A 27,988-nucleotide genomic window follows, 5' to 3' on the forward strand; every position below is an offset into this window, starting at 1 on the left:
TCCAATGAAAGCCCATCCCATATGATGATAATTAAGGAGCTATATAAAATTGTTTGCATGTTATACAGAAAACACATCCTTGGCTGTAAGTCCAAGCCCAGCCATAATGACCTCCAGGGACAATCTTCACACAGATGCATCAAAGCGCTCTACTGCTTCCCCACCAGCTTGCTGAAAACGTCATAGATCTCTGGTTTCTCCTGTGCAAACTGCTCCACTGTATTTTTCTGCAGCCAGTCAGATGAACGCATTTGCTGCTGCAGAAGACCAATAAGGTCACCAAGGTTACAGCCAGCAGTGGACACTGGTTCTTGGTGATGGGACACAAAGATCACTTCATCTGTGCTGTCCGCTTTGCCCTCTGAATCAGACTGACAGGTCTGGTCTCTCTCTTCATTCAGGAGTTCCTGCTCACGTTGCTCTAGGACCTCACGGACCCTCTGCATTCCTGCGGATAAGGAGGGGAACACATTGGCTGGGTCAAAATTCAGGCAAAGAGATGAGGTAATGAACATATTGAAGTTTCATGTGAAACTGCTAATACATCACAGCCAAGTGGGTATTTTGGTTCCTCAGTGGAAAAGGCTTTCTCGAGAAGTGGTGGGCTCTCCTTCCCTGGAGGTTTTTAAGCAGAGGCAGGATGGCCATCTGTCAGCAATGCTGATTCTATGACCTTACGCAGATCATGAGAGGGAGGCAGAAAGATTTGCATCAGTGTTTGACTCTCGTGGCCCTTTCTTGCATTCCCAGGGTAGTGCCAATCGCCACTTTGGGATCAGGAAGTAATTTTTCCTCCAGGCCAGATTGGCCAGGGATCCTGAAGGGAGTTTTTTTGCCATCTTCTGGCGTGGAGTAGAGGGCCAATGGGGGTGTGGGGGGGAAGGTAGCTGTGAATTTCCTACATTGTGCAGGGGGTTGGACTAGATGACCCTGGTGGTCCCTTCCAACTCTATGGTTCTATTTTGTAGTTCAGCACTTCCTGATTCAATCTTACACTGCAAGTCTGATCTGCATATTCTGAGGAATCATGTGATGCAGTCTTCCTGGGACGACCACATGATCAGCTCTGAAAGTAATTCCAAAGGGAAATGCTAACTGTGGTCCCACGGGAATGGGCAACAGGTTTGCACGAATGGTCACTACTCAACAGACTGAAACAAACAATCATATATGCACCTGTTTTGTTTGAATTCACCCACAAAGTCATAAGAGAAATTGAGCAAATTCTGGGATAGAGATGAAAGCATATTAAGTATATGGGCTGCAGTTTTAGCTATCAGAGCTGAAAGAGTATCACAATCCAACAGGGAACTGATAACCTGAAGAAAGGCTATTACATATCCCTGCTCAGAAAGGCACTGAATCCAGCCTCCTAATATCATAAGCAGAACCTTGTTGAATTAGACCAACAGTCCCTCTAATCCAGCACCGTTTTCCCCACAGCAGAACAACAATCCCCCCACATGCACATGTAGCGCCCACTTAGTAACTGGTTTTAAGAGGCATAATGCCTCTTAACGTCTGGCCCCCATGGCAGTAATGAAAGCAAGACAAAATAAAAAGCTCAACCAGTTTCCTCATAGGAAGCAAACTTCAACTTCTTGGTCTTTTCTGTATATTTTCCAGTTCTATGATGACTTTTTCTGAGATGGGGTGACCACAACTATATGCAGTATTCTAACTGCAGCCACAGCACAGATTTATATGAACACGTTCAGGTACATATAAAATCTCAAACAAGCAGAATCTACGACTTCCCTAAGCAACATTTGTAAAATTAAATGGCATTTTCTCACTTTTGCCAGCTTGTCTGGATGTAAATATGGAGAAAGGAAAGCGTTTTTTCCTTTGTTTCCTTTATTGTTTCCTGTTTGCTCCCTTTTTGTTTCCTCTTTTGAGTCTTTTTTTGTCTGGATGCAAATATGGTCATGCCAGAGACCACAGGCAAATGCATGTTTTGGAAGAAGGGGGTCCTCACACACTGACAGGGGCCTCCCAGCAACTACATATGACATCCCACTAGGAGGTTGACACACCTGGTTTGCTGCCAATTGGGACCGCACCAGAACATCCCGCTGTCAAGCTACCAGCAGGCCATACTACACAAAGGTGATGGGCATGATGGATCATCAGTTGTGTAGGGACAGAGCGCAAGATAAATACAGCACTGACCTAGCTGCAACCGGTGTGTTTTGTCAGCAAAGATGATGCGGAACCAGCCAGGCTCACTGCATTCAAAGGCTTTACCACAGGATAGCAGAATCTTGTTATCCAGGAAGCGTCTCCACAGCAGCATTTCCTCCTCAAAGGTTCGTCTTTTCAGGTACTGGAATCAGTTAACAGAAGGGTCAACAAATGTACGGCTGTTGGGAGAGACTGAGGACATGAGATAATGTCATAGATATATGAGATTCACTACAGAAGTGAGATAAAGCAGAAAGCCACAGGTGCTGCCTGCCAAAAATGGGATTAGATTTCAAGGGAGAAGATGAGGGAGGCATTTCTACCTTTTTTGAAAAGAGACGGCCGTGACCCCAGACTACCACCACTACAATGGTCAGGAGGAGATCTTACTTCGCTGAGCTGATGGGGAAGCACCTAGCATAGTGGGGGATATTCATTTTTAACTAAATCATATGCCATGTTACCGCCGTGATGTCAAAGGAAGTTTTCAATGATAAAAGCCACATAAAATAATCAAAACATATAATTTGATTAATATGCTTGAAAAATTAAAATTCAAGCACCAAAACACTTTAGAATCTATACTGATTTAAAAAAAACCTATCCCATAACAAATGAGTAATCAAAGGTCTCAATAAAACGAACTCCTGAAAGTTCTTCCAATGTATTTCCGAATAAAAACACCTATATGCTTGGGATACTTGCAAGTAGATTCTATGGTGTTATTTCAATGGATGAGGACATAATACAACCCTTTCTAGTGAGTCATATGGGCAATGTATTTATACCAGCCACAGGAAATGCTTTCTAAACCATGGCCTTTTATGCAGGGACGTTTCCCCACTGTCACCCCCGCCGACTGCTTTGGGGCTTCCTTTTGATTATGCTTACCTTTTCTGGCCGTCAGAGGATGCCTCGCTTTCCCCACGTGTTTTGCCCATGTTTTCCAGATGCGGTTTTAGCCAGAAGCTGGAAAATGCAGGCCAAACATACGGGGAGAGCAAGGCAACCTCTGATGGGCGGAAAAGACATACATAATGAAAAGGAAGCACCAAAACAGTCAGCGGGGGTGACCGCAGGGAAACGTCCCTGCATAAAAGGCCCATGATGCCAGATGCATGCTTGATTCTTGACCCAGCCCTTGCTAAGGGCACTGTCATGCTGGATAAGTCACCTGTGTCTATTGGCCGCAATAAAGTCTAGAGTACCAGAAGCTGAAGACAACAAACTACTTTCCCACTCCTGGGAACACAGTGTTGAACTAGAAGAGCCCTTGGTTTGATTCAGCAGAACTCTCCTTGAAACCACTGACCTTTCGGAAGTCAATCCACACAAAGAAGCCTGCATTGCGATTCAGGAAGGGAACCCCAAGGGTCTTGAGCTCATCTGTCACAAAGGTATGGGCAGCTTTTAACCTGTCATGGTTGGACCGTAAGTACACCTGGTTGATCCAGTCTAGCCAAGAAGAGAAGACATTTAGGGTTGATTCAGACATGCATGTACATCACTTGATTTGCTGTCCTTATTTGACCCCATGAACTGACTGTGCTGGAGCTAATGTAAGATAATATGAAAGTTTTACACATCATATGTGATTGGACTCCTTCCCATATGTGTGTTATCACCTGGTGCTGCAGTCATTGAATGATGAACATACATGTAGGGTATCATCCCAGCAAGAATGGTCAGGACTTTCCTATAATTACCCAGTGTCACATACAAGGCATTATAATATGTCCATCGCTCTACACTCCCTTTTCTTATCTTTGCTTTCTTTTCTTTTCCTTTTTATTTATTTATTGGCATTGGCAAGCCATAATTCAAAATCCTGGTAGCCTCAACTGTTTATGACACTTACCACATTCACACTCAGCATTGTTAAAAGTGCAGTTTTAAAACACGCAATGTGTAAAGAGGCCCTAAGCAGATCTGTCTGTGCATACACCACCATTTCCTTTAGCCTTGTTGCATCTGAATATAGGGCCCACTTTAAAAAAAAATAAACAACAACTTTGACAGTTCCAACAATATTGTTAGCCAACTCCAACATGCATCTTAGGGACTGTAGCAGGTGAACAAGAGCAGCTTTAGCATAGAAGATAGAGGAAAGTAGAATACTGGGATCCTGTGACACTGTGTCTCACCTTTGTCTCGGAGTAGCTGGGCAACTTTGTACTGGATAGGCCCACAGACCCCATGGAAGTAACACAAGGAACCAATGGCATTGGCTACATCTTGGTTCTCTGTGTATAGGGTTCCAAAACGAATCCCTGAGGTAGCAAAGTCCTTTAGGGACAAAAATATATATATATATATATAATCATATCACCACAACAATAACAAACCCTTTGCTTCAATGACACTGTGTTGTTCTCTCTCATACATAGCCCTGGCATTTGGCTTCATCCCAACGCTGCACAAGAAATCGGTACACACCTTACTAATTCCCCACATCACATGGGTCCTCTGTGGATCAGGTAATCTGTATGTAAAAGAGATGCATACAGGGAAGTTAGAAACAAATTGTTGAGGCTTCTGGATCATCACTCCAGCATTGTAAAACTCATCAGAGCAGATTACATGTAGCAAAATGGCAACATTGCTTCTCAGATAAGAGCCCACAGACTACACAGTAAGTGCAGTTATGACAATATGCTCTAGGAAGATCTCAAACAACAAAATTCTAAACAAATGCAAATAATTTAAAGGGTCTGTTTACCTATCCATAAGGTGGCCATTCTCAGTGTGACTTCTGAAATGACTTGCAGTCCAGTCCTAAACTTTACACCCTTCTAAGCCCTCTGAAGTCAAGGGCCTTAAGAAAGGTGTAACTCTGCTTAGGATGGCACTGTCAGAATTAAACCAGAAAGCAATCGTTGGAGGCTTCAGAACATGCTAATGAAGGAGCATAAGAAATATTTTTTCCAAGATACAAGCCCCGAAAAGGCAAAGCACTACATTACAACCAACAACTAACGGCCAACTCCTGACCCAGCAGGGTCTTCTATATTTTTAAATAGCTATTTGTGCAAGGAAGGTTATTATTAAGTTTCTATCCCAGCCTTCCTTTCAGGGACTCTAAGTGGCATATATTGTGTCTCACTCACTTTCATGTTATCCTCTCAACAACCCTGTGAGGTAGAAGTCTGAGAGAAAATGACTGGCTGAATCTCATGGCTGAGGGGACATCTGAATGCAGGGCTCCCCATCAGAAACTGTACTTAGTAAGTGTTGCAACACCCTTCACAGCCCTGCATAGCATTTGTGACCCTTGTTATCAGGTAACTGAAGCAGTAAATCTGGCTTTACCTGTCCATCTCCAGCACACTATGAAAAGAGGCGGAATCATCAAAAACCGACAGCATGTAGATCTCATCTACAATCACATGTAGTTCATACCTGAAGTAAAGGAAAATTGAAAAAATCTACAATTAGATAAAAATCTGTTCTTGATGATGGGGTTTGGATCACATAGAAAACTGCCACAAATGGCAGGGGAAGGGCGATTTGCACTGATTCTCCTCTCCTGCTGCAGAACTCCAACTCCTCCCTACCTGTGTTCCTGAGGGTTACCTGTCCCCCAGGAGCAGCGTTTGGAGAGGTATTTGAGGCTGCAGCAAGAGAAAGAGAAGTCCTTTCTGTCAGCAGATCCTTACTGTGGGCTCAAAGCCAGGAACATTCAGAGTTAAAGGTTTTTAAAAAACACCTTTTTTATAGTATGGTCTAACAACACTGTGTATTTTAAAATTAATTAATTTTAATCTTATTGTATGGCTCAAGATCTCTGGTCATAGGAGCTTTGTTAACAAAGTGAAGTAAGAGGTAAAGGTGAATGCTGCCAAAATCCAAAGTCAAAGGTGGAGCTATAAACGTTCCTGCCTAAGTGCTACAAGTCAGACTTTCATTACTAGTGATTACGGATAGACCTTTTCTCCATAGCTGACCACTCTTCTCTTACATATAATGCAACCCACTGAGAAAGACAGGATGTGAGACTAGTCTAAGCCTTACTCTGGAATCCCCATTCTTCTTACCAAGTATGCAGTCTCCGTTTTATTAAGCATAGTGTGAGGTCCCTTTTTCAGGACAAATCACTTCCAAACATTTCTGGAAAGCAGGTAAATGGGCATAATTTGTTATTTATTTAATTTTATTCATTTATACTCTGCCTTAATAGGTTAAGAAGGTAGCCTTACCCAGTTTCTTTTAAAAGAGTCAGTTATGGAGAACAGCACCGTAATATTTTGTTTATATTAAACCTGATTTATTCAAGTGAATAAGACACCAGACAAATTTCTACACACACAGTTCTCAGCCATTTAGGTTAACTATATCATATCTCAATATTCTAACATATCCTAAACTGTTAACTGGACTATCTTTAAACATTAAAAACCTTTATCTGTCTAACTCCTTAGACTTTATAATTCTACACTGTTCAAATCTCGCTAGTACACTGTCTATCCTCCCCACCAGTTTTCCCTTCAACTCTAATTCCTTAACTAGCAGCATCTCCTTGCATATTAATCTCCTTGCATATTAATCCCCAAGATTCTAAAGAATCTTTCTGCAGTTAGGTCGCCATTCAACCAGTCATACCCCATTTCTTTTCTAGCCAACCATCTCCTATTTTATCATTTCAAGTAACAGAATCCATTACTTCAACATATACATATTAAAAGTTGACATTTAAAACATTTTACATATACGAAGCTGTGTGACAAAGTCATTGTGTCACACACACACGAACAAACATGTATATTTCATTACTTATGTATATTTCATTACTTATGTATTTCATTACTTATGTATATGTATATCCCAGTGTATCTGCACCCAGTGAAAGACATATATGACAACCTCCACACAGAAACAATCCTTTTGATATAAAATAACTGTGTGTGAAGCTGCCTTCACTCAATGCTTATCTCACCCTGCAATCACAGTATATTTGTGTCTTGCATACCTAAGGTCTTGCATCTTGGGGATCTGACCAGCAGGCATAACCCCCATGGAGCTATGGACCCAGATATGCTATGACATGTTTTCTAAGGTGTAGAAATACTTCTTTTTTACCCAAAACCTTTGCTGCACTGATCAGAATAAATTATTTATATGGGGGAAGGGATATTCCATGTCAAGCAGCCCGCCTATGACCGTTGGACTGCTGGACATCCAACCTATTCCGGGACTGCATACCTTTTTGCAAATTCCAAGTACTCGGTAAGCTCTGAGAGAGAATAGATGTCTCCCAGGGGGTTTTGTGGGTTCAGTAGAATTAAAGCCTTCACTTTGACACCCTAGAAAACAAATTGATTAGGGTTTAAAAAAAGAAGCGAGCTAGCAAGCACCAGGGGTCAGATTTAAATAATTTTAAAACAGTATTTATATTATTTTAATATTATTTATAATACACTGTATATAATCTATAATATATATTTATACAATATTATTTTTGATATGATGATTTTTATTATATGTGAGTTGTTTTGTGATTGATTGAATATTTTTGTATATCATTGTGAACTACTGTAAGCCACCTAGAGCAATTTTCTGGAGGGGCAGCCATACAACTAATTAAATGTTTGGTTTAAAAAAAAACCCTGATTTATCTGCTTGAGCTTGGTCACTTCATTTTATACAAGGACTTGCCCGGCTTGACTAAACTCTCAAAACTTTTTTCGTAAGAATGTGCCACTATTCCCATAGCCTCTAAGGCCTTTTAGAGAACTTTTTAAAGGAAGGTATGCTGTTATAAATCACCTGTAACCTCCACACCAGACACTGGATCTCTCAAAGAGAAATGGGTCAAAATAGGGTTGGAATCATTTAGCCTCACAGATATTTTTGAGTTGTATGATTAACAACAAACTGAAACATTTAAAATAAGCAGTATTTGTCTTCGTAAAGAAAGAGAAAGGTATCAATGGACAAACCATTCAGAAAGGAAAATAATTCTACCTTCTCTGTTTAGGCCCTGCACTAATAGCATTTTGATAGAACTAATATGTTAAAACTGAAACAACGTGTGCTGTTGCACTTGTGATCCAATCCCCCACTATGTGGTTTTGAGCTATGGTGCTGGAGAAGGGGAGGTTAATTATTTGCCTTGGTGTAGTTTCTCCTATCAAAACAACCTTTCCCCACCAATGAAAAAACAAAGGCAAACAGAAGATGCCCAACTTTTTTCCCTGCTAGACCAACAACTGCCCAGGAAAGATGAGCAGGCGTTAACTCTATTGAACTCTACTGCACTTTTAACAAGAAAAAATAAAAACCTTTCCTTTGTCAGGGCCCCTTGTAATATTTTTAAAGCTAAACTACACAATGGGTAACCCAATCACAAATACTTTATCTTTTATTTATTTGTGTGTGTGTAAAGTGCCGTCAAGTCGCAGCTGACTTATGGCGACCCCCTTTTGGGGGGTTTTCATGGCAAGAGACTAACAGAGGTGGTTTGCCAGTGCCTTCCTCTGCACAGCAACCCTGGTATTCCTTGGTGGTCTCCCATCCGAATACTAACCAGGGCTGACCCTGCTTACCTTCTGAGATCTGACGAGATCAGGCTAGCCTGGGCCATCCAGGTCAGAGCCTGGTTATTTATTTACTTCATATATAACACACCTTTTTAGCTGAGACTCAAGGTGGATTACAAAAAACAACTCAATCAGACAGCAGAAGATATCCAATAAACAATGCAATAGGACTAGGATTACAGAATTAGAAAACAGCGCAAACAAAAAATTGCCTAAGGCATGACATACCATAATACAGAAAGTGGATTACTAAGGTAGAAGACAATGCAGCAGAAGATGATATATACAATATAAACTGAAATAGACTACAGTTCTGTTCCTTGATAAAAAGTGTCTTCCACCTACAAGCTCAGATGCTCACTTATCGGTTTAACGTAAGAAGGAAGTTTTTCCCAGGTGAGACAACCTCCACACCATACCTAGGGCAAAAGTCTTTCTTTTGTTAAATGAAACCTGCTTAGGGGAGGAATCCCATCATTTTCCCAATGACCTCAGAGCAGCTTACATGGCTTTCGCTCCATAGCTTTATTCTCACAGCACCCCTGTGAGGTAAATTAGGATGAGAGAGATTGACTGGTTTAGGGTCATCCAATGAGCTTCAAAGCAGAGTGGAATTGGAATCTAGGTCTTCTGGTACTACTCAAGCACTTTAAGTGATACAACACATTAGCCCTAAAGTAGGCTGAGGTAAATGGAGGCCTCATTCAGCCTTCCAATCTGGCCTCCAAACATACCTTGGATCCCAAGGTAAAAGGTAAAGGTCCCCTGTGCAAGCACCGGGTCATTCCTGACCCATGGAGTGACGTCACATCCCGATGTTTCCTAGGCAGACTTTGTTTACGGGGTAGTTTGCCAGTGCCTTCCCCAGTCATCTTCCCTTTACCCCCAGCAAGCTGGGTACTCATTTTACCGACCTGGGAAGGATGGAAGGCTGAGTCAACCTTGAGCCGGCTACCTGAAACCAGCTTCCATCAGGATCGAACTCAGGTCATGAGCAGAGCTTGGACTGCAGCACTGCAGCTTACCACTCTGCGCCACGGGGCTCATGGATCCCAAGGACACCACCCTTATTACGCATGTTGGCCACTTTCTGCAACAGTAGCAAAGACATAGGGCAAAGCCACTGCCTTCAACACGTACAACAAACAGAACTCTGTCAGAATTCACTCTTCATGTACCTTCATGTATCTTGATTCATTTCACATAGGATAAGTTAGCGAGTTGATGTGTTGCTGCCCCAGTTCAAAAAAATCCCATTAGAAATGAGATACCTACCAAGGTTCTCAAGCCCTAAAAGAACCTCAAAATAACAAAACACAAAACATATCAGGTCAATGCCCACAACAATGCCATGGCCGCAGTATTTCTGATCCATTCAAAGCTGTATCCAAAGCTTTTACATTGCACTAAACAACATCCATCAGATCTGCATCCTCACCCAACGTTTGGTCAATTATATCCAAGCATGTGTAGAACAAGCCCAACTCACCTCGGACTGTGCATCCTGCAAAGCCTTCTTTAGCTTGTCCACAGTAAGCTGGAATGGACGAGTGCATGTGCCAGACACCTGAAACGCACCAAACGACAGAAAGAAAAACAGCAGACCTTCCGAATCTGAAGGGGAAAAGCCATATTTGCTGCACAGCACAAGTGGCTCTGCCCCTTTCCATTTCATACTACAGAGAACAAGAAGAATGATAACAACCAGGAACTGTAAGGAACCAAGCAGTCATTCACTCAAGACTGGAAGTTCACCTTTTACTGAAGGGTTGATAGCCATGGTCTCGTGGAAACAAAAGAGCACCCAAGGTTGTCTAGAGTGTCTAAAGTAGTACAGTCCATTCAATTACCTCAAAATTCGACCACCTTATTCTGCTGCATGTGGAGACCAGTCCTGGGTAGAACACACCTAAGCTTGGCCATAACTGGAATCAAATAAGGCGCCTGGTATTGGGCCTTCAAGGCCTCTCAGCAACTAACTGATGTGCCTTTTAGCCACTGAGAGAAACAGTTTCATTAGCATTCCGTGAAGAAAGTTCTCTCTCACCTCAAACTGATCTAATTCACAGCATTTGGAATTACCAACCAAAGCCACATGGGTCAGACTAAGAGTACACCCAAGGACACCTCCTCCATACCCAAATATCTTCCCTCTACCTTATCTACAAGTATGCCCCAAACACTGAAGCAACCATTCCCCCACTTCATCTAGTCAGGGGACTCACCTGATCATTCCACCTCCCTGCTCCTGAAAACCAGCAGCTTCATTAGCACAGAAGTGAAAGTTGTCAGAAAGAAGGTTTACTTCCTTACCCCTTGGGCTATTTCAGACTGAACTCAGCCTTGGAGTACAAAGTGACTACATTCTTCTACATGTGTTTTCTCACCACAAATGTAAATAAACTTCTTTGTTAGCATTTTGGCAACCAACCAACAATATTCTCAAGTGTGTACCCACTGTTGGATCCCAGCTATCATGGAATTTGAAGTTACTACATATGAACTGTCAAGGTAAAAAAAAAAAATTGCAAAGCTTGTACCATAGGACATTTCACGAATATCACTGATTGAAATGCGGTCGTGTTCCACACCCCAGCTTACCTGACTGTCTAGATAGGCATAGACCAACTTGATGTTCCCATAGAGAAACACACTGTGGGTGATACCCCCATAGAATGGGGTAGCAATCAGGAAGGCTTCTGAAATTAAATAATAAAGCCAATTATCCCACATTTGTAGTTGTCTTTGTGAAATAGTTTACAGGGCAACTCAACTGAGGTCAGGGTCTCAATTTAATGTTCATTTTTACATGTCTGAAAAACCCACTACAGAGTCTAATTTTCCTCCAAAATCTGGCTTTCTGGTGCATGTTTAACCTCCATTTTACCCCTTGGAGGGCAGCACACACACATTGTTCAGGTTCTAGATTAATATCGGACTGCAGACCATTTTCATATCAACTGAACAGCTCAACATATCAAATGACCAATATTAAGCAAGTAAGAAAAAAAGGGCAGGAGAATCAGGGAAATCCAAAGAAGCACCTTATTAAACACATATACTAGTCTGACCCAATCAGCATCTCCAGCAGCCAGAGTAATAATGGAACTGCCTCCTTCAAGGGCCGAACATTCTCCAGAAATACTGAGAGAAGTACATGACTCACACTTCCTCAACTGCTGCTTCCTCGTCCCCTTTCAGAGGAGGAGAGATGTTTACAATGCCACAAAGAGATGAACAGCCTATCCCTGCACCCGGGAAACATGTCTCTCCCACATTTGATCTGCTCCAGAAATCCATCTGAGAAACAGTGTGAATCATTCTTTTTCTGCTTCTTGAGAACATCCAAAATGGCCTCAACCTGATACTGAAGAATCAGCTGGGAGATTACAGCACTGTGGAGGGAGGAAACTGGGCAAAGAGGCAGTCTTAACTACTTGGTATAAGCACAAGACATAGCCATCCACACAGTAGACTGGAGACACTTCTGATGTCTTCTATATTGCACCAGGGGTGGGGGTTCTACTGCAGTTTAGAGAAGCTGTGGGAGGGCAAGCTAAGGGTTAAACACCCTTCCCTCATGCACTGAAGCTCAGATGACCTCCCCCAGCTGTTTTTTAATGTAAAAAAAAAAAATTCCAATCACAAATCTTCTATGTACTCTGCAGACCAGCATTCAGACATGTTGAAGTAGAGTACACAGCAAAAATGAGCATTTATAATGTCATTGCTATTCTCCATACAAGTGATTGTGTTATTCCTACTGTACTTCCATCCAACAAATCTACGTTTTAAATTACTCTCATTCACACTTACCTCCAGGGTCACAGAGGACTGTAGCTAAAGCAGAAAACAGAGAGCCACAGCCATTCTGCACAATCACCTGCAGAAGAGATTGTGGGACAAATGTTACTCTCCATCACAAAAGAGTATTCGCCATACAAATCATCTTGCACTAAGGATGGAAATCTAACCCTGCCCATCTCTTCAAAGCATCAAAGAATTGTTCCGCTTATAAATTCAAGATGCCAACACCTTGTTTGTGTGTAAAGTGCCGTCAAGTCGCAGCCTACTTATGGTGATCCCTTATGGGGTTTTCATGGCAAGAGATTAACAGAGGTGGTTTGCCAGTGCCTTCCTCTGCACAGCAACCCTGGTATTCCTTGGTGGTCTCCCATCCAAATACTAACCAGGGCTGACCCTGCTTAGCTTCTGAGATCTGACGAGATCAGGCAAGCCTGGGCCATTCAGGTCAGGGCCTTGGCAAAGGACAAAGATTTGATTGTGCAAGTGCCATGGATCAACTACGGTAAGCCACAATCTGGAAGAGAAAGTATTACTGTGAGATCAATTAAGGTACTTTAACAATCAGAAAGTTGGGAAAAGGTGATATATTCCTTTCAGGGAATAAGCTAATTAGCACCATTTTATTCAGCAAGCTCCATCTATTATTTTGACATGGTCAAACATAATAAAATATTTCATGACAAGCCAATAAAATGTTTATCGCTTAGACTTTTTAAAAACTCTGCTTCCCAGCGGACACCCTCAAAATAGCTTAGATTGAACTTAAATTAAAATTAAAGAATAAACATAAATTAAAATGTGTGCTATTTTTATGATTTTATTGTATCAATTTACTTTGTAAGCCACCTCGAGCAGGTGCCTAGAGAGGCAGCATCTAAAAACAAGCACATTTACAAGAAAACAAAGTAATATATAAACTGTCTGTAAAACTTCAGCTACCATAACAAAGAATTCCAGAAGGCCATCTCAAAGTTAAGTCCATTAATTCATTCATCAGTTCATCAAGCAAATACTACGGGCCAAATTACACATGACTCCCACCCACCACCTAGCCCCCTTTGGGGCCCCAACCTGATTCTCATTCACTTCAATCACAGAGCAGCTGCTGGGAACAAATTTTCCAAATGCCTCAGGGGTCTGATTTGGACTGTGACTGTGGTGACCGGGAACCAGGGACTTTTTATTTGGTAGAAATGGGTATATAGAGATCAACTTAGGTTTGCATTTACTCAAAGTACCATTCTGGTTTTTACAACCATCTTCCCCAGTTTTAAGCTAGATGTGCCAGGATAGATCTGTGATTAGCATCCTGTACTCCAATTCACTGGAGAAGACAATCATGATAGGAAAAGTTGAGGGCAGCAGGAAAAGAGGAAGACCCAACAAGAGATGGATTGACTCAATAAAGGAAGCCATAGCCCTCAGTTTGCAAGACCTGAGCAAGGCTGTCAAAGATTGGACATTTTGGAGGACTTTGAGTCATAGGGTCGCCATGAGTCGGAAGCGACTTGACAGCACTTAACACACACACACTTTAATTCTGAAGATCAAAGAAGGGTCACTGGGGGAGGGGATGTGGAAACTTTCCCCCCCAATTAAATAATTAAATGCCTCCTCCAAAACTACACATAGGATAGGAGACGGAGCTCGTTGCTCCTCCAGAGGGGTGGGGTGGGTGGGTGAGAATTTCCAATGTTAAAGATCACTTGGAGGAAAGATTAAATACCCATTGCCCAGTAATCCTTCCCATTCATCAAACCAGCTGTGTGGCATTGCTGAATACCTTTAAAAATATAGGAGATTCTAATGAGGAACTATCAAATTGTCTAGTTTACTCTCACATGAAAGCTCATAATACACTTAGAGACTGGTAACTATCTCTAGATGAAGTCATCTTTTTCCCCAATGGGTACCCAAAGGGGCTTACATCACTCCCCTCTCCTCCATTTTATCCCCACTCCCTGTGAGGAGTGGGAATTCGAACCAGGGTCTCCCAGTTCCTAGTCTGACACTACATCACACTGGCTCTCAGTGAATTTGACAGTGAATACCAGTATAAAGAGAGGGGAAAAAACGGAAAGGAAATTGACCTACATTTTCGGCTTTGAGAGGTGCAGGTGCCTTGCAGTAGTATGTCAAAAATCGAGCTACTTCCTCCCGCAAGCTAAAGAACACAAACAAGGATTATGCGGCAACCATGAAATAATTTTTATTGGGCCAACTGACATCATATAGTTCACACAGTTAATGCCATAAAATCCCCAATTAATTCAGCTTAAAAATAAAAGAAATGCCCTCCCACTTTGCAGTAGCTGAATCACTTCAATCCATAGGTTTAATGGCGACATTTGAGAAACACTGTTTACAGGGCAATCCTAAAAAGAGTTACACCCTTCGAAGCGCACTTTCAATAGGCTTAGAAGGGTGTAACTCTGCTTAGGATGGCACTGATAGGAAATACTTTCAGAACTTTCCCCCTCAAATTTTCTCAGTTGTGATGTATTTTAAAATAAAGAACTGAAATCTTACAAAAGAAAGAGGTCTTTTTGATGATAAATCAACCCAGCTGTTCCCATAGGATATAGCCCTTGTGCTCTGTTCCATGGAAAGATCTCATGGGCTGCTGCAAAATAAGAATAAAGCTTTGGACGACTTTGCATGCTATTCTTTCCATTCAGAAGGTCAAGAACCTACAGCAGAGAGCAGTAAAAGGAAGAGACCATGCTTCCTAACCATGCCATTTGAGAACCTTTTTTACCTATGGGCCCTGAGTTCAGCCAACAGTGTCTTCCGTTTTAAAAGGATCTCAGGTGGTATTGTTGGGAAAGTGCTGATCTTTGACATTTGCCTTTTCACAGCCTGTGGGTACCATAACCATTACATTTTCCCATTTATACACCGTATAACCTTTGTGCAGGCATCTACGGAGTGGCCACACTTGCAAACAATCACACAGCAGGAAGGGCTGAGAAGATGACAATGGCAGTGCATCAAAACAAGCATTTGAGACCCTACTGGGTTTCACTTTATCCTTCCCCTCATAGGAAAGGGAGGTATGAAGACTGCTGCACATCATTTATTTATTTATTTTATTGCATTTTTACCCCGCTCTCCCCAACCAGAAGGCCAGGCTCAGAGCGGCTTACACGATCCCAAATATAATAAAACAATAAAAAAAATTAAAATACCCAAGACCAATCTAATAAATAAGACTGTAATGCCCCCAATGGTGCTAAAATAAAAAAAATAGCCATCTGCAGCTGGGCAGGTGGATCTGACCACCCCCAAGATGGTATAAGTGGGGGTGGCGCTCAGCAGCAGGGGAGGGGAAAGGATTAGGGAGGCCAGTAGTTATAATGAGAACCATCGCTGGCCTCAACCAGAAATCCAAACTAACAGAAATCCAGACTCAACATAATGCCATCCATGTATTTTTCCCAGCATAATTTGAGCATCCACAGGTGTCTTGTAAAGCCAAATGGACACAGATCGATCAGACACTCTCTGAAGCCTAATTCTGCAGTATCCCTATGATGAATAAAAGACATGTAGCTACTCCCGAAATGAAGCAGCTACACACTCCATTTTTGTGAAGAGGTGCTAACAACATATATCAGAATATACAAACCACGCAGAAGTCATATCACACCCAACTAACATGCTCTATGGTAATTCCTATAGAAAGTATTACCTCTCTGGCCCTGAGAAAGCACACAAGGTTACAAAGAGAAGGAGGAAAGTTTTCAACGCTTAAAATATGTTGACATCACCATCATCCAATAAAGCTGGTTTGTAAGCATACATTTGGAATATCCCAGAATCTGATGGTCTTCATTCATACAGAGTGAACATATGGAAAAACTAGATATGACATCAAGCACGAGCTGGACTTCAGGTTCCCCTGACCCAACTCTGATCATGTCGCAGCTAACGTTATTGGCAGGAAATAAAGTTCCTAAGCACACTAGGGCCTGATTTGGATTGGGACCACGGTGTGGGGAAAGAAGGGGTTTCAGCCTCCCCCACACACCATTCTCCTGTGCCAAAATGCCTCACAGTGCTGCACAAGGCAAATAACAAATGCTGCGGCTGTTCTGGCATAGGAAAATGACGTGGGTGGGGGAGGCTGAACCCCTTCTCTCCCTGCCCTGGGTTCCCAATCTGAATTGGGCCCCAGCATGCTTGTGAACTTTGTTTCTCACATGTAACATTTGGCTGTGACACAATCAGAGTTGGGCTGGGGGAACCCCAGCACTGACTCAAATGAAAAGTCATGCCTAGTTTGGCCTACAGACACAAAAGAAAAAGGAGTACAAGCCAAGGACTACTTACAACATGTGTCCTTTCCAGTCAGGGTATTGGAGCAGTGGGGGCTCAATGACATTCATGTCACTTTGTGTCAGCTAAAAGCAATGAGAAGCAATAAGGATTAGACTAAACAAAACAAACTGTTCCACAAAGGTAAGACAGAGCCAGTCAATGGCAACAGGAACACATGAAGCTGCCTTATACTGAATCAGACCCCTGGTTCATCAAAGTCAGTATTGTCTACTCCAACAGGTATTCAGACGCCTTCTACCTTTGATCAAGGAGGATCCTTTTAATCGTCATGGTTAATACCTATTAATGGACCTGTCCTCCATGAACTTACCTATTCTCCATTTAAAGCCAACTAAACTAACGGCCGTCTCCCTTTATTTTTACATAGGAAACAGCAACAACCTTAACAAAGGCCAGTTCTACCTAAGAAGGAAGAGACATACTCTGCATTTAGGACAACGCTTACCCGCTTGGACATCAGATCAAAGCAGAGTTTGTTCTCACTGGTACCAAGATTAATGATGCCCTTGAAATGAAGACAAAAAGAAAAGTTTTGTTAAGAAAAAACCCTGGAACTATCTGCCATGAAAAGGATCAATACAGTCCAAGTTACGTGGACAAGAGAATTGACAACCCAATTATTTGTACACATTTGATTTTTAAAAATCCCTTTTCCAAAGTGCTCACTGGATCGATCCAGTGCTTAATATAATTCTTTAGTTCATATATCAAGCATTATACAACACTCACTGTGGGGGGATTTAATTTTTCAGATGACAATTTTGATACACCAGCTAGTGTGAAATACATAGTACACAGATAAGTTATTTTTACATGAGTTAGACCTCAGCTGTAATTTGCATAGCCCAAATGTGTTTCTTAGTCAATTATATTCCATACTGTTCATGTATAGTCATGTACAGAAGTTTTGTTTTTCAGTGTTAATTTCAGATTAGTTTATATGTATCTTCACATTTTAGAGACAACAGCATAGTTCAGTCATTGCCTTTCTGCCACATCATTTACCTACTCACATCACTTTCTTCCTTTTGTACCTTTTCTTCTCCTCCAAACCCTCCTTTTCCATAAACTGTTGGTTTTACTATGTGCAGATCAATTACGCATCATGACTAGTACCCATTTTTACTAATAGCCATGAATACCCCTCTCCTCCATGAACATGTTCACTCCCCTCTTAAAGCCTTCCAAGCTGGAAGCCATCACCACATCCTGGGGCAGGGAGTTCCGCAATTATTTTAATATACTGCCACAGGAATATTGGGATTTCACTCACATTGGGATTTTTGTCTTCGTCATACTTGTCATCATGGTAGGCCTTGTATCCTTCTTCTGTGGATCCATGGAAGATGCTGGCAATATTGCCTCGGACAGAAAGGTATGGGCTGCTTTGGAAATCATGATGGTTACAAGAACTGTACATGTTGGTTGTCCTGTCCAAGGCAGACTGCCCCAGCGGTGTAGTCCTTATTTCCTGTGGGACTCCTGAAGTGCCGGGAAAGGCCTGGCTAAAGTCCACTCCTTGGGGCAGCCCACTCGCAGAGGAGCCACTGTTGTTCTGTTTCAAGATGCTGAGCATCTGAGCGAAGACGCTGAACATGCGGAACTCGTGGTCTCGTTCCACTTCAAAACGCCGCTGCTCCAGCTGTATTCGCCGTTCCTCCACCTCCAGGTCTCGTTGCAGCCGCCTTTCCTCCATTTGCAGAAAGCGCTCCTCCATTTCCCTCTGAGCTGTCAAGGTCTTCAGCAAGAGTTCGTCAAGCGGGTCCTTCAGCCGTTGGGCTTTCCGTTTCTTCCGCAAGCGGTGCAGGGTAGAAAACCCAGGCCGTGGCCCCAGGCTTTGGATCCTGGATGAAGAAGCCATGTTGGGCTCACTGAAACCTACAAGTAAACAGATAAGGGGAAATTATCTACAGCAATTCCTTTAGATCCTCATTTTGGCAAAGGCCAAATTTACAAGGAAAGTTAACTAGTTTCAGGCTTCCCACAGAATCAAACCTAAGGCCACTTTTAGACAACCACTGAATGTTTCCTTTAGCTTTCTGCATCAGGCACCAGATGTTGTGTAGCCAGCATGGTGTAGTATTTAAGAGCAGTGGTTTGGAGCGGTGGAGTCTGATCTGGAGAACCGGGTTTGATTCCCCACTCCTCCACATGAGCGGTGGAGGCTAATCTGGTGAACTGTATTTGTTTCCCCACTCCTACACATGAAGCCAGCTGGGTGACCTTGGGCTAGTCACACTCTCTCAGCCCCACCTACCTCACAGGGTGTCTGTTGTGGGGGGGGGGGAAGGGAAGGTGATTGTAAGCTGGTTTGATTCTTCCTTAAGTGGTAGAGAAAGTCGGCATATAAAAACCAACTCTTCTTCTACTTCTAGATCCACTAATGCTCCTTGTCAAGCATTTGTCCCCATCCAATCTACAGAAAATATCTCAGTACTTTAAATAGGGCAATGGCAGGTTCTGAGGCTTGACGCTGGTGGGTGCCACATCCTCTTTCCTTCTCTTCATTCACAAGAGATGGCTGTGGCGTCTCAGGAATGAAGGAAAGGCAGTCTTCAAACACTCAAAGATATACCTACTGCAGGCATCAGGTCTGACTCTGATGGGGCCCAACTAAGCAACTAACCTGGTTTTTCTGATCAAACCTCACTACGTAAACCCTACCAAAGGCTAGACGGTGGCCAACCTCTAGAGGAGGTTGCCAGGTTGTGATGTGGAATGCCCCCTTCCCCCTTTTACTTTGGCCACTGAAACAGAAGGTGAGGCAGTCACAGCTCATGGCCCCCCTGGTCAACTGGTCCACGTGTCTCGTTGCCTGCAGCAATTGTCAGACTCCACATAAGCTGCACAGCAAACAAAGAGAAGCAGGGCCATCTTAACGCATGGACATGCAGGGCAGTTGCCCGGGGAGCCCACAAGCATAAGAGCCCCATGCTATTCTATGTATGTTGTGACTTGTTGTCAATGAATAAATACTATACTAAACTATAAATATTTGTTATTGGAAGATGCATATTCAGCATGTGTTTTACGAAAGACAATGAACAATAGTAATGTTAATTTGGGTTTGGATTAAGAATAAATACTGAAGTATAATGTAGGAAAGGACGTGTTCATTATGGAAGCAGAATGTTTAAATATTTAGGCTTTGCCGCAAGCAGGCGGATATAATTTTTTTCCAGGTGTATAACCCTTTGAGCAGAAATAAAAAGTAATGTTTTGAGTGGTTGTGTAGGTAGGGCCCCCAGTGCACAGCTTTGCCCGTGGGTAGGGTTGCCAGATCCCTCTTTGCTACCGGAGGTTTTTGGGGCGGAGCCTGAGGAGGGCGGGGTTGGGGAGGGGAGGGACTTCAATACCATAGAGTCCAATTGCCATTTTCTCCAGGGGAACTGATCTCTATCAGCTGGAGATCAGTTATAATAGCATATGATATACTACCTGGAGGCTGGCAACCCTACCCGTGGGCCTATAATGCTGTTAAGACAGCCCTGAGGAGAAGGCCAGTCAGTGGGATAGGGTGGGATGAACGGACTAGTGATGGCATGGCTGCCGTAACTTCCGTTTCGGTGGAAGATTTAAAAGACCACTGGAGAATCTGTCTCCTATAAAACGAACCAGTAGAACAGCTTGGTCCAGAATTTCCATAAATATCTATGCAACAGAAGCAGGATTAGGTAAGAGAACAAAGTTCAAGTCCAGTAGCACCTTAAAGACCTACACAATTTCCCAGGGCATAAGCTTCTGGGAGTCAAAACTCACTTTGTCAGATATAAATGAGAATAAAGATTCATCATCCCTTATATCCAAGTAAGAACGTGGGAGGGGTGTTACAAAGAAGGGTAGCTGGAGTCAGGATGCAGAGGTATAAGGACAAAAAATAATCAGCTTGATTAGAATAAGCAGATATGCACAAATGTGGGAAATGCAGAAAATCAATTCGGCCCTATTCAGCCCTATTCAGTCCATTATTCTGAACTTGTTAATGAATTCTAGTTCACCAGTTTCATGTGGCAATCTGAAGTTTCTCTGTATGAGAAATGCCACTCTTGGGTCAGCAATACAATGTCTTGGAAGATTAGAATGTTCTCCAATGGGTTTCTGACTAATGTGGTTTTTAATGTCAGATTTATATCCATTTATTCTTTTACACTAGGACTGGCCTGTTTGTCTGATGTAAAGAGCAGAAATAGGTAAGGATTAGGCTAAAAACATCAATACTGACTATGAGGGTTTCTTTCTTTAGTATGTAATATGCAGTCAGTCCTTTAGAAAACCAAAAGAGGGACTGAGCCCTGGCAAACTCAGGTTCATATTAAGACATAACACAAGATTCTCACAGATAATCAGTAGAAAGTTTCTTTCTCCCATATGATAATTGCATCTAAGCTTTATCTAAAGACATGCTTTCTCAGTTGATTCAAAACAGCACTGAAATAGCAATTAATAATTACAAATATTAAAACTATCACAATAAATACATGTTTGTCAAAGAACCATCTTGTTTCATGAAGTCACCCATCACATACAAGTTTTCCTGCCATCAACTACTTTCCTGCCATCAACTACTTTCAGTATTTGCCACCTAGTTGGTCTGTGTGATCAATATCCCTAAAAGAGCAAAAGACATTTTTTTTACCTCTCAGTGTCAGCCCCTTCACAATATGTCAGGCGATCTTGCTGAAACTTGTTAACATTTTAACAAAGGGTCTGAGTATTCAGACACTCTTGAGGACTTTGGATGAACTAACAGGACCCTGCAGCAAGCTTGCTCTATAACTGACTACATGACCTTTGCTTCTTGCACACATTCAAGTACTTTGATGAAAATACTATTGTAGCAACAGCAGCTGGAGGATAAAATGACAGTTATTTAACTTACTTTGCATATTACAGGGGTCTCCCACCGACACTGAGTTTTAAACCAATGTCCTTATGAGATCGCAAGCCGTTAACCACAAAATGCAAACATTACACAAACTAATTTTTCTTCTGCATTTGTGGTTTTAGACTACCGTTTGTCTTGCATCATGTTTCACATGTCAGGTTCGATTCTAAGAATGTTGAAATTCTGTGAACAAAGGTCTTTCTGCCTCAAAGCTATTTGCAAGCTCAAAAGACGGAATGTATTGCCATATGGTGTTTTGAAAGCCCAAATGATACCATTTATTGATCTATAAAACGGGTTAATCACCTTTTTTTTTTTACCCCAAAGGCATCCATGACAATGTACTATGGCTTCAGACCATAATGGGATAGAAGTTTGTCAAAGCAAAGTCCCTGACCTTCTTGGGAAGAAAGATATATGGGAAGACATAGGACATTGATGTGAGGTGGCAAAGTGAATGCTGCTGCTAAATAGACATGGAAGACATGGCCCTGACATAACCCTGACTTCTAGGTAGAAAGAAGCAAGGAAGGGCTTGGAATAAAAGTATCTGCAGAAGGGCAACGTGTCCGATTAGTCCAATTACTTTGGAAGCAGTGGCATCCCTTGGGAGTACACAGGTGATCGCTAGGGGAGGAATAAACTTCTTCCTGACTTCTCATACAGTTTTTGTTGACTGAACCAGCAGGCAGAGAAACAGCCCTTCCCCACCAAGAGATGCGGAGCTATCAGTAGAGTTGCAGCAGCCAAAACCATGGAGTTTTTTGGCACTGAAAGACTAACCAATTTACGGTGGTACAATAATAACCTGCTGCTTTTCAAGAAGCTACAACACTGATCTTTGTTTTTGCAGTTACAATTACGCCTTTGGAATCTCACTTCACCAGTTTTCTGACTGCCCAGCACCTCTCCTACAGGGACTTTAAAACCTCACAATTTTCTCTTGAAGAACCTAGCCACCCGTTTTCATTCCAAATGTCTGCCTCCAAACTTAAGACACATGGGAACTGCCAGTCATGTTTTGTCTTTGGTCCAGTCTACAGGCATTTAAGGCAAAAAAAAAAAAATCACACTTGAAAGAACAGGCTGTTCTAGCATAGAAACCCCCCACATCCAGCAGAAAAGTCATGTGGAAAACTGGGCTACACATTACAGCGGCAGCAGGGATAAGGCAGCACATGCAGACATTATTTGAAATGGCCTCCATGCAATACAAACAACAGATAGCCCGTGCTTAAATGGTACTTACAGACAATCACACAATTGTGGTTTCCTTTCCCAAGGAACACTTTGCCCCTATGTGGGGATGGCCGCTGAAAGTCTGCGAGTGCCAAATCTTTTGATCATTAAATACCAGAAAGACTCCTCCTTGTTCTGGTTGCCACAGCCCTATTAATAACCCCACAACTCCTGGTTGAGAGGCCTTAATGGGTCTCTGGAGAGGCAGCATATATGTGGTGTACTGGTTAAAGGCGGTGGTTTGAGAACGGTGGAGTCTGATCTGGAGAACCAGGTTTGATTCCCCACTCCTCCACATGAGCGACGAAGGCTAATCTGGTGAACCGGATTTGTTTCCCCACTCCTCCACATGAAGCCAGCTGGATGACCTTGGGCTAGTCACACTCTCTCAGCCCCACCTACCTCACATGGTGTCTGTGGTGGGGGGGGGGGTGAGGGGAAGGTGATTGTAAGCAGGTTTGATTCTTCCTTAAGTGGTAGAGAAAGTCGGCATATAAAAACCAACTCTTCTCCTAAATAAATAAGCCCAATGTTCCTCACCACGATCACTCACTCATGTTCCACAAGTCGAAAAAAGGGATGTCTCCTGTGCATGCTCTCATGGCTTAGGGCACACACATCGATGGGGGGAAGGGATGAGGCCATCAGTTAAAGATACTGGTCAAATATTGAGAAGAAGAAATTAAGAATCATTTCACCCATGAAATGTTCAACTATGGAATTGTGCCTACAAAGGGCATCAGGTTCCCACTTAGTGACAAACACAAGGGTACATGCTTCCCCCCCCCCATATGCTGTTATAAGAAAAATGCTATGTCTGAAGAAGCCCTACATATACTAGCAGAATCTGAAAAAGTCCCGTGCTAGAATATATAGGATGTAAGATGCTGTTTTACGTGTAGGAGTCATTATCAGATGCAGACTCAAGAACAGAGATACCTGAAGAGACTGGTGAGTGCAATCATATGCAAGCTTACTAGGCAGTTCGGGCTGCTATTCCACTGTTTCTTTTCTATATACTATATTCTTTTCTATATACTTCCTATCAATATATAACTTGCATCCAAACTTTTTAACTTGGAACAAACATTCAGTTAGGAACAGTCCCCCCTTTTTGGAGTGAGGTTTAAGCAAGAATTACAAGCAAATAATCAAGCCTTCTCCAATAGGGCTTTTATGTCTGGCTGTAAACATACCTAAGTATAGATTTGCCCATGACATAACCCCTTCTCCATAACATATCTGTTTTGTCTTGGAAGGTTCTAGTGTGTGAAATTCTTTGTTCCTAATGCTAATTGCCACACTTTGTATTTTTCCATTCATTTGATGCCATATACATTGACCAAGTCTCATAGATTCTGTGTATTTTTCATGACCCTTTCATATGTGCCTCTTGGAGAAATAGTGGCTTGGATCCTATGAACAAGTTCTGCGCACTACATAGTCTCCACCATGGACCATGCTTCCTCGAGCTGTTTGCACAAAGACCCATTGAAAACCATTGATCCAAGCCATTATGCCCATACCTTCCCTTTTAAAAAATAATGCATAATTTTTTCCTTTTTATTTGGGGAATTAACCTTTAACAGTAGTAGAATCTGAAAAAGTCCCATGCTGGAATATATAGGATGTAAGATGATGTTTTACATGTAGGAGTCATTACCTTTATTCCAAATTTTCATAAGCTGTTGAGCTTCATGCTCATTTTCCACTCCCCACTTATTCTCAAAAATATATATTTAGTTTGCAGAGTATTCCCATTATATCTAACCTGCTCTCCCCTAAGGTTTTCTTTCAGGCAACAAAAGTTTCTACATTTAGCAAGGGTCCTGAGTGAAGACCATTTAGCACTTTACCTCTTGACCATTAACAACCAGCTCCCCCTCCCCTTTCCACATTGTCTGCAAAATGGCTTCCTTTTATTCTCAACTACAGAAGAGCCCCCACACTCCATTTGCAATATTTAACAGCAGTTTGAATACTGAATGAGCAGTTTTGCCTCCTGCCAAAAGAGCTGCAGGAATACCAGATGAAGCAACAGCAAAAGCAATCATCCTTTTGTGTGTGTGTGTGTGTGTGCAAACAGTAGCCAAATTTAGATTTCTAACAAATGTCATTCCATCTTTTCCTCACCAACAGGGACCCAAAGCAGCTTACATGGTTCTCCTCTCCTCTGTTTTATCCTCACAACAACCCTGAGGGGTAGGTTAGGCCACGCGTTTGTGGCTGGCCCAAGTTCAGCCAGCAAACTATGGCATAGTGGGGATTCGAACCTGGAAATCCTTGATTCTAGTCCAGCATTCTAACCATTGTACCACGCTGACTTTATTTTCTGATGAGTTAAACAGGCAGCCTTAGGAGATTCCACTGCAAACAGCCCGAGGTTTCCGGACCTAACGTGGGCCAGGAGTTTCTGAAGCCCTTCTTGTTAGGCACAGCAACTCCCGCAATCACGCTGAAACTGGTGGCCGATACTGAGACTCCTAGCTTCAATTTCTGATGAGTTAAGCCTGTCACAAATGACGTTTGATTCCATTGCCAACAGCATGGGTGTTGGCAGTTTCTCAAGATAACGTGGGCCAGCCAGGATGTTCAGAGTCCCTTCATGGTTGGCACGGCAACTCCCACAATCATCCTGAAGCTGCCGGCCAATTTTTAGGTTCCTAGCTTTATTTTCTGATGAGTTATGTGTGCCGTGGACAAACGGACATCTCCTTTTAAAAAGGTAATAAGAATATATCTAGGCTCATTTTGCTCTGCTTTTGAATCTGGCCCTCATTCCATAAGCTGTTTCAATACTCAATTCTGCCTTATCATTGAATTACAGGCAGTCAGCCAGCACATATTTCAAGAAAGCGACCAGATCCATTTTTCCAGTGTAGACGCTAGCCACAGGCTGGTACAGGATGATGCCACGTGCCGCAGGGCCCCAGTTCGCCAGTCGGATCACGAATGGGCTGCAGAGGCGAAGCTGGGTGCCGCTGGGTTTGTGCCCTTCCTCCTCAGACTGGCACGGGATGAAGCCAGATCCCCCTGGTTCCTCCTCAGTGGCCATGCCATGTGCCAGCTGCCTCTGGACAAAGCCAGGCACCAGCCTGCCGGTGCACCCTCCTTGCTATCCACACAGTACCAAGGCTATCAGGGCAAAGCCAGACACTGCCATGTGCATGCTCTTCCTCCTCCTCAGCTGCAACAGCACCCAGACTGGAGCAGGGCACTTCAGTTCTTCTCCTCACAACTGTACCCAAACTGACAGCGGGCAAAACCAGTTGCCATCAGCCCCAAGCTCTTCTTTACCAGCCACCCTGCACATAGGGCTGGCAGTGCAAAGCCAGGCACCACTGTGTTTGTGCGCCACCTCCTCAGCTGTGTTCCACCTGGACCAGCAAAGGGACCAGGCACCAATATGCTCCTCTTTGCCAGCTGCACCCAGGCCATGACCCAAGGCCATTGCTGTGCCTGTGTCCCTCCTCCCTGAACCACACCGTGTCTGATTTAGTGAAGAACAAAGCTAGGGGCCACCTTGCTCCTTCTTGTCAGGCACCCCATGTCTGGGTCAGCAGGGAAAAGCCTAGCGCCACTGCATCCATGCTCCTCCTCCATCAGAAGAAGAGTTGGTTTTTATACCCTGATTTTCTCTACTTTTTAAGAAGACTCAAACCGGCTTACAATCGCCTTCCCTTCCTCTCCCCACAACAGACACCTTATGAGGCAGGTGGGGCTGAGAGAGTTCAGAGAGAACTGTGACTAGCCCAAAGTCGCCCAGCAGGCTTCCTGTGGAGGAGTAAGGGAAACAAACCCGGTTCTCCAGATTAGAGTCCACCACTCTTAACCACTGCGCCTCACCCAAATCAAGACAGGGTGAAGCTGGGGGCCTCCGCACCAGCTATACGCACACCACACTGGATGAGCACAACGTGGCACTGTCCAGCCCACGGGGTGTGGCGGGGTCATCTGGGGCAAGCACCCTTTTGGCATACAGCAGCCCACTGAGATTCTGCCCGGATCAAAAGCATCCTTCCGGAGATAATTCCCAGTGGGTCGCCATGTTAGTCTGTCTGCAGTAGTAGAAAAGGGCAAGAGTCCAGGAGCACCTTAAAGACTAACAAAAATATTTTCTGGCATCTTTCTCTTAGGAGATCTAGGCTTTTTAGGCGATTTTCTGGTAGAGTATGAGCTGTGGCTCACAAAAGCTCATACCCTACCAGAAAATCACCCAGAAAGCCTAGATCTCCTAAGAGAAAGAGGTCAAGATCCCCTTCACCAAAAAGGTTTGTATGTTAACAACTCTAATATCCAGTGGGAGATCAGCAGCCATCCTCTCTGCAGTTGTTGCAGAAGCGTGTCCCTGTGCAGTTTTGCCGTTAATAAACATTTAAGCTACTCTTGGCTGTGGCTCACGAAAGCTCCTACCCTCCCAGAAAAATCGCCTAAAAAGCCTAGATGTCCTAAGAGAAAGAGGTCAAGATCCCCTTCACCAAGGTTTGTAAGTTAACAGCTCTAATATTCAGTGGGAGAGAAAGATGTCAAGATTCAGTGGGAGAGAAAGATGTCAAGATCCCCTCCACCAAAAAGGTTTGTATGTTAACAACTCTAATATCCAGTGGGAGATCAGCAGCCACCCTCTCTGCAGTTGTTGCAGAAGCGTGTCCCCGTGCAATTTTGCCGCTAATAAACATGTAAGCTACTCTTGGCTGTGGAAGCTCCCACCGTCCCAGGAAACATCTCCGTTAGTCTTTAAGGCGCTACTGGGCTCTGGCCCTTTCCCACGCCCTCCCGAAAGGGCAGGCGAGAGGTTGGCTCGGCATCGGGGGTGGGTAGGTGGGGCAGGCCGCCAGCCCTACCTGAAGGCGAGACACTGGTCTCAATGGGGACCTCCACCCTGGAGCTGGGGGAGTCCTCCTGGGACTGGGACCGGTCCAGGAAGGCGCTGTCCCCCTCGCGCTCCTCGGCCGAGCCCCCCTGCGGGTCGGCGAGCTCGGGGGCGAAGGCGCGC

The 27,988-nt window shown here is 43.3% G+C and overlaps 1 protein-coding gene and 1 pseudogene across 1 annotated transcript; one reads left to right on the forward strand and one right to left on the reverse strand.

The window, feature by feature from the left end:
• Positions 1-27,988, forward strand: part of LOC130478586 (eukaryotic translation initiation factor 5A-1-like) — a 145,900-nt pseudogene that overhangs the window by 36,531 nt on the left and 81,381 nt on the right.
• ACCS (1-aminocyclopropane-1-carboxylate synthase homolog (inactive)) lies at positions 82-27,883 on the reverse strand. The gene is made up of 15 exons (XM_056850686.1): positions 27,837-27,883; positions 18,142-18,746; positions 17,314-17,373; positions 16,860-16,930; positions 14,622-14,691; positions 12,537-12,603; positions 11,322-11,419; positions 10,210-10,287; positions 7,384-7,484; positions 5,494-5,583; positions 4,621-4,666; positions 4,329-4,470; positions 3,497-3,639; positions 2,173-2,326; positions 82-448 (listed from the first exon to the last, which is right to left on the reverse strand). Exons 2-15 carry the CDS (start codon positions 18,727-18,729, stop codon positions 150-152), a joined length of 2,007 nt encoding a protein of 668 aa, XP_056706664.1. The 5' UTR covers positions 18,730-18,746; positions 27,837-27,883; the 3' UTR covers positions 82-149.

This window comes from Euleptes europaea, chromosome 6 (genome assembly GCF_029931775.1).
Source record: "Euleptes europaea isolate rEulEur1 chromosome 6, rEulEur1.hap1, whole genome shotgun sequence".
Lineage (NCBI taxonomy): Eukaryota > Metazoa > Chordata > Lepidosauria > Squamata > Sphaerodactylidae > Euleptes > Euleptes europaea.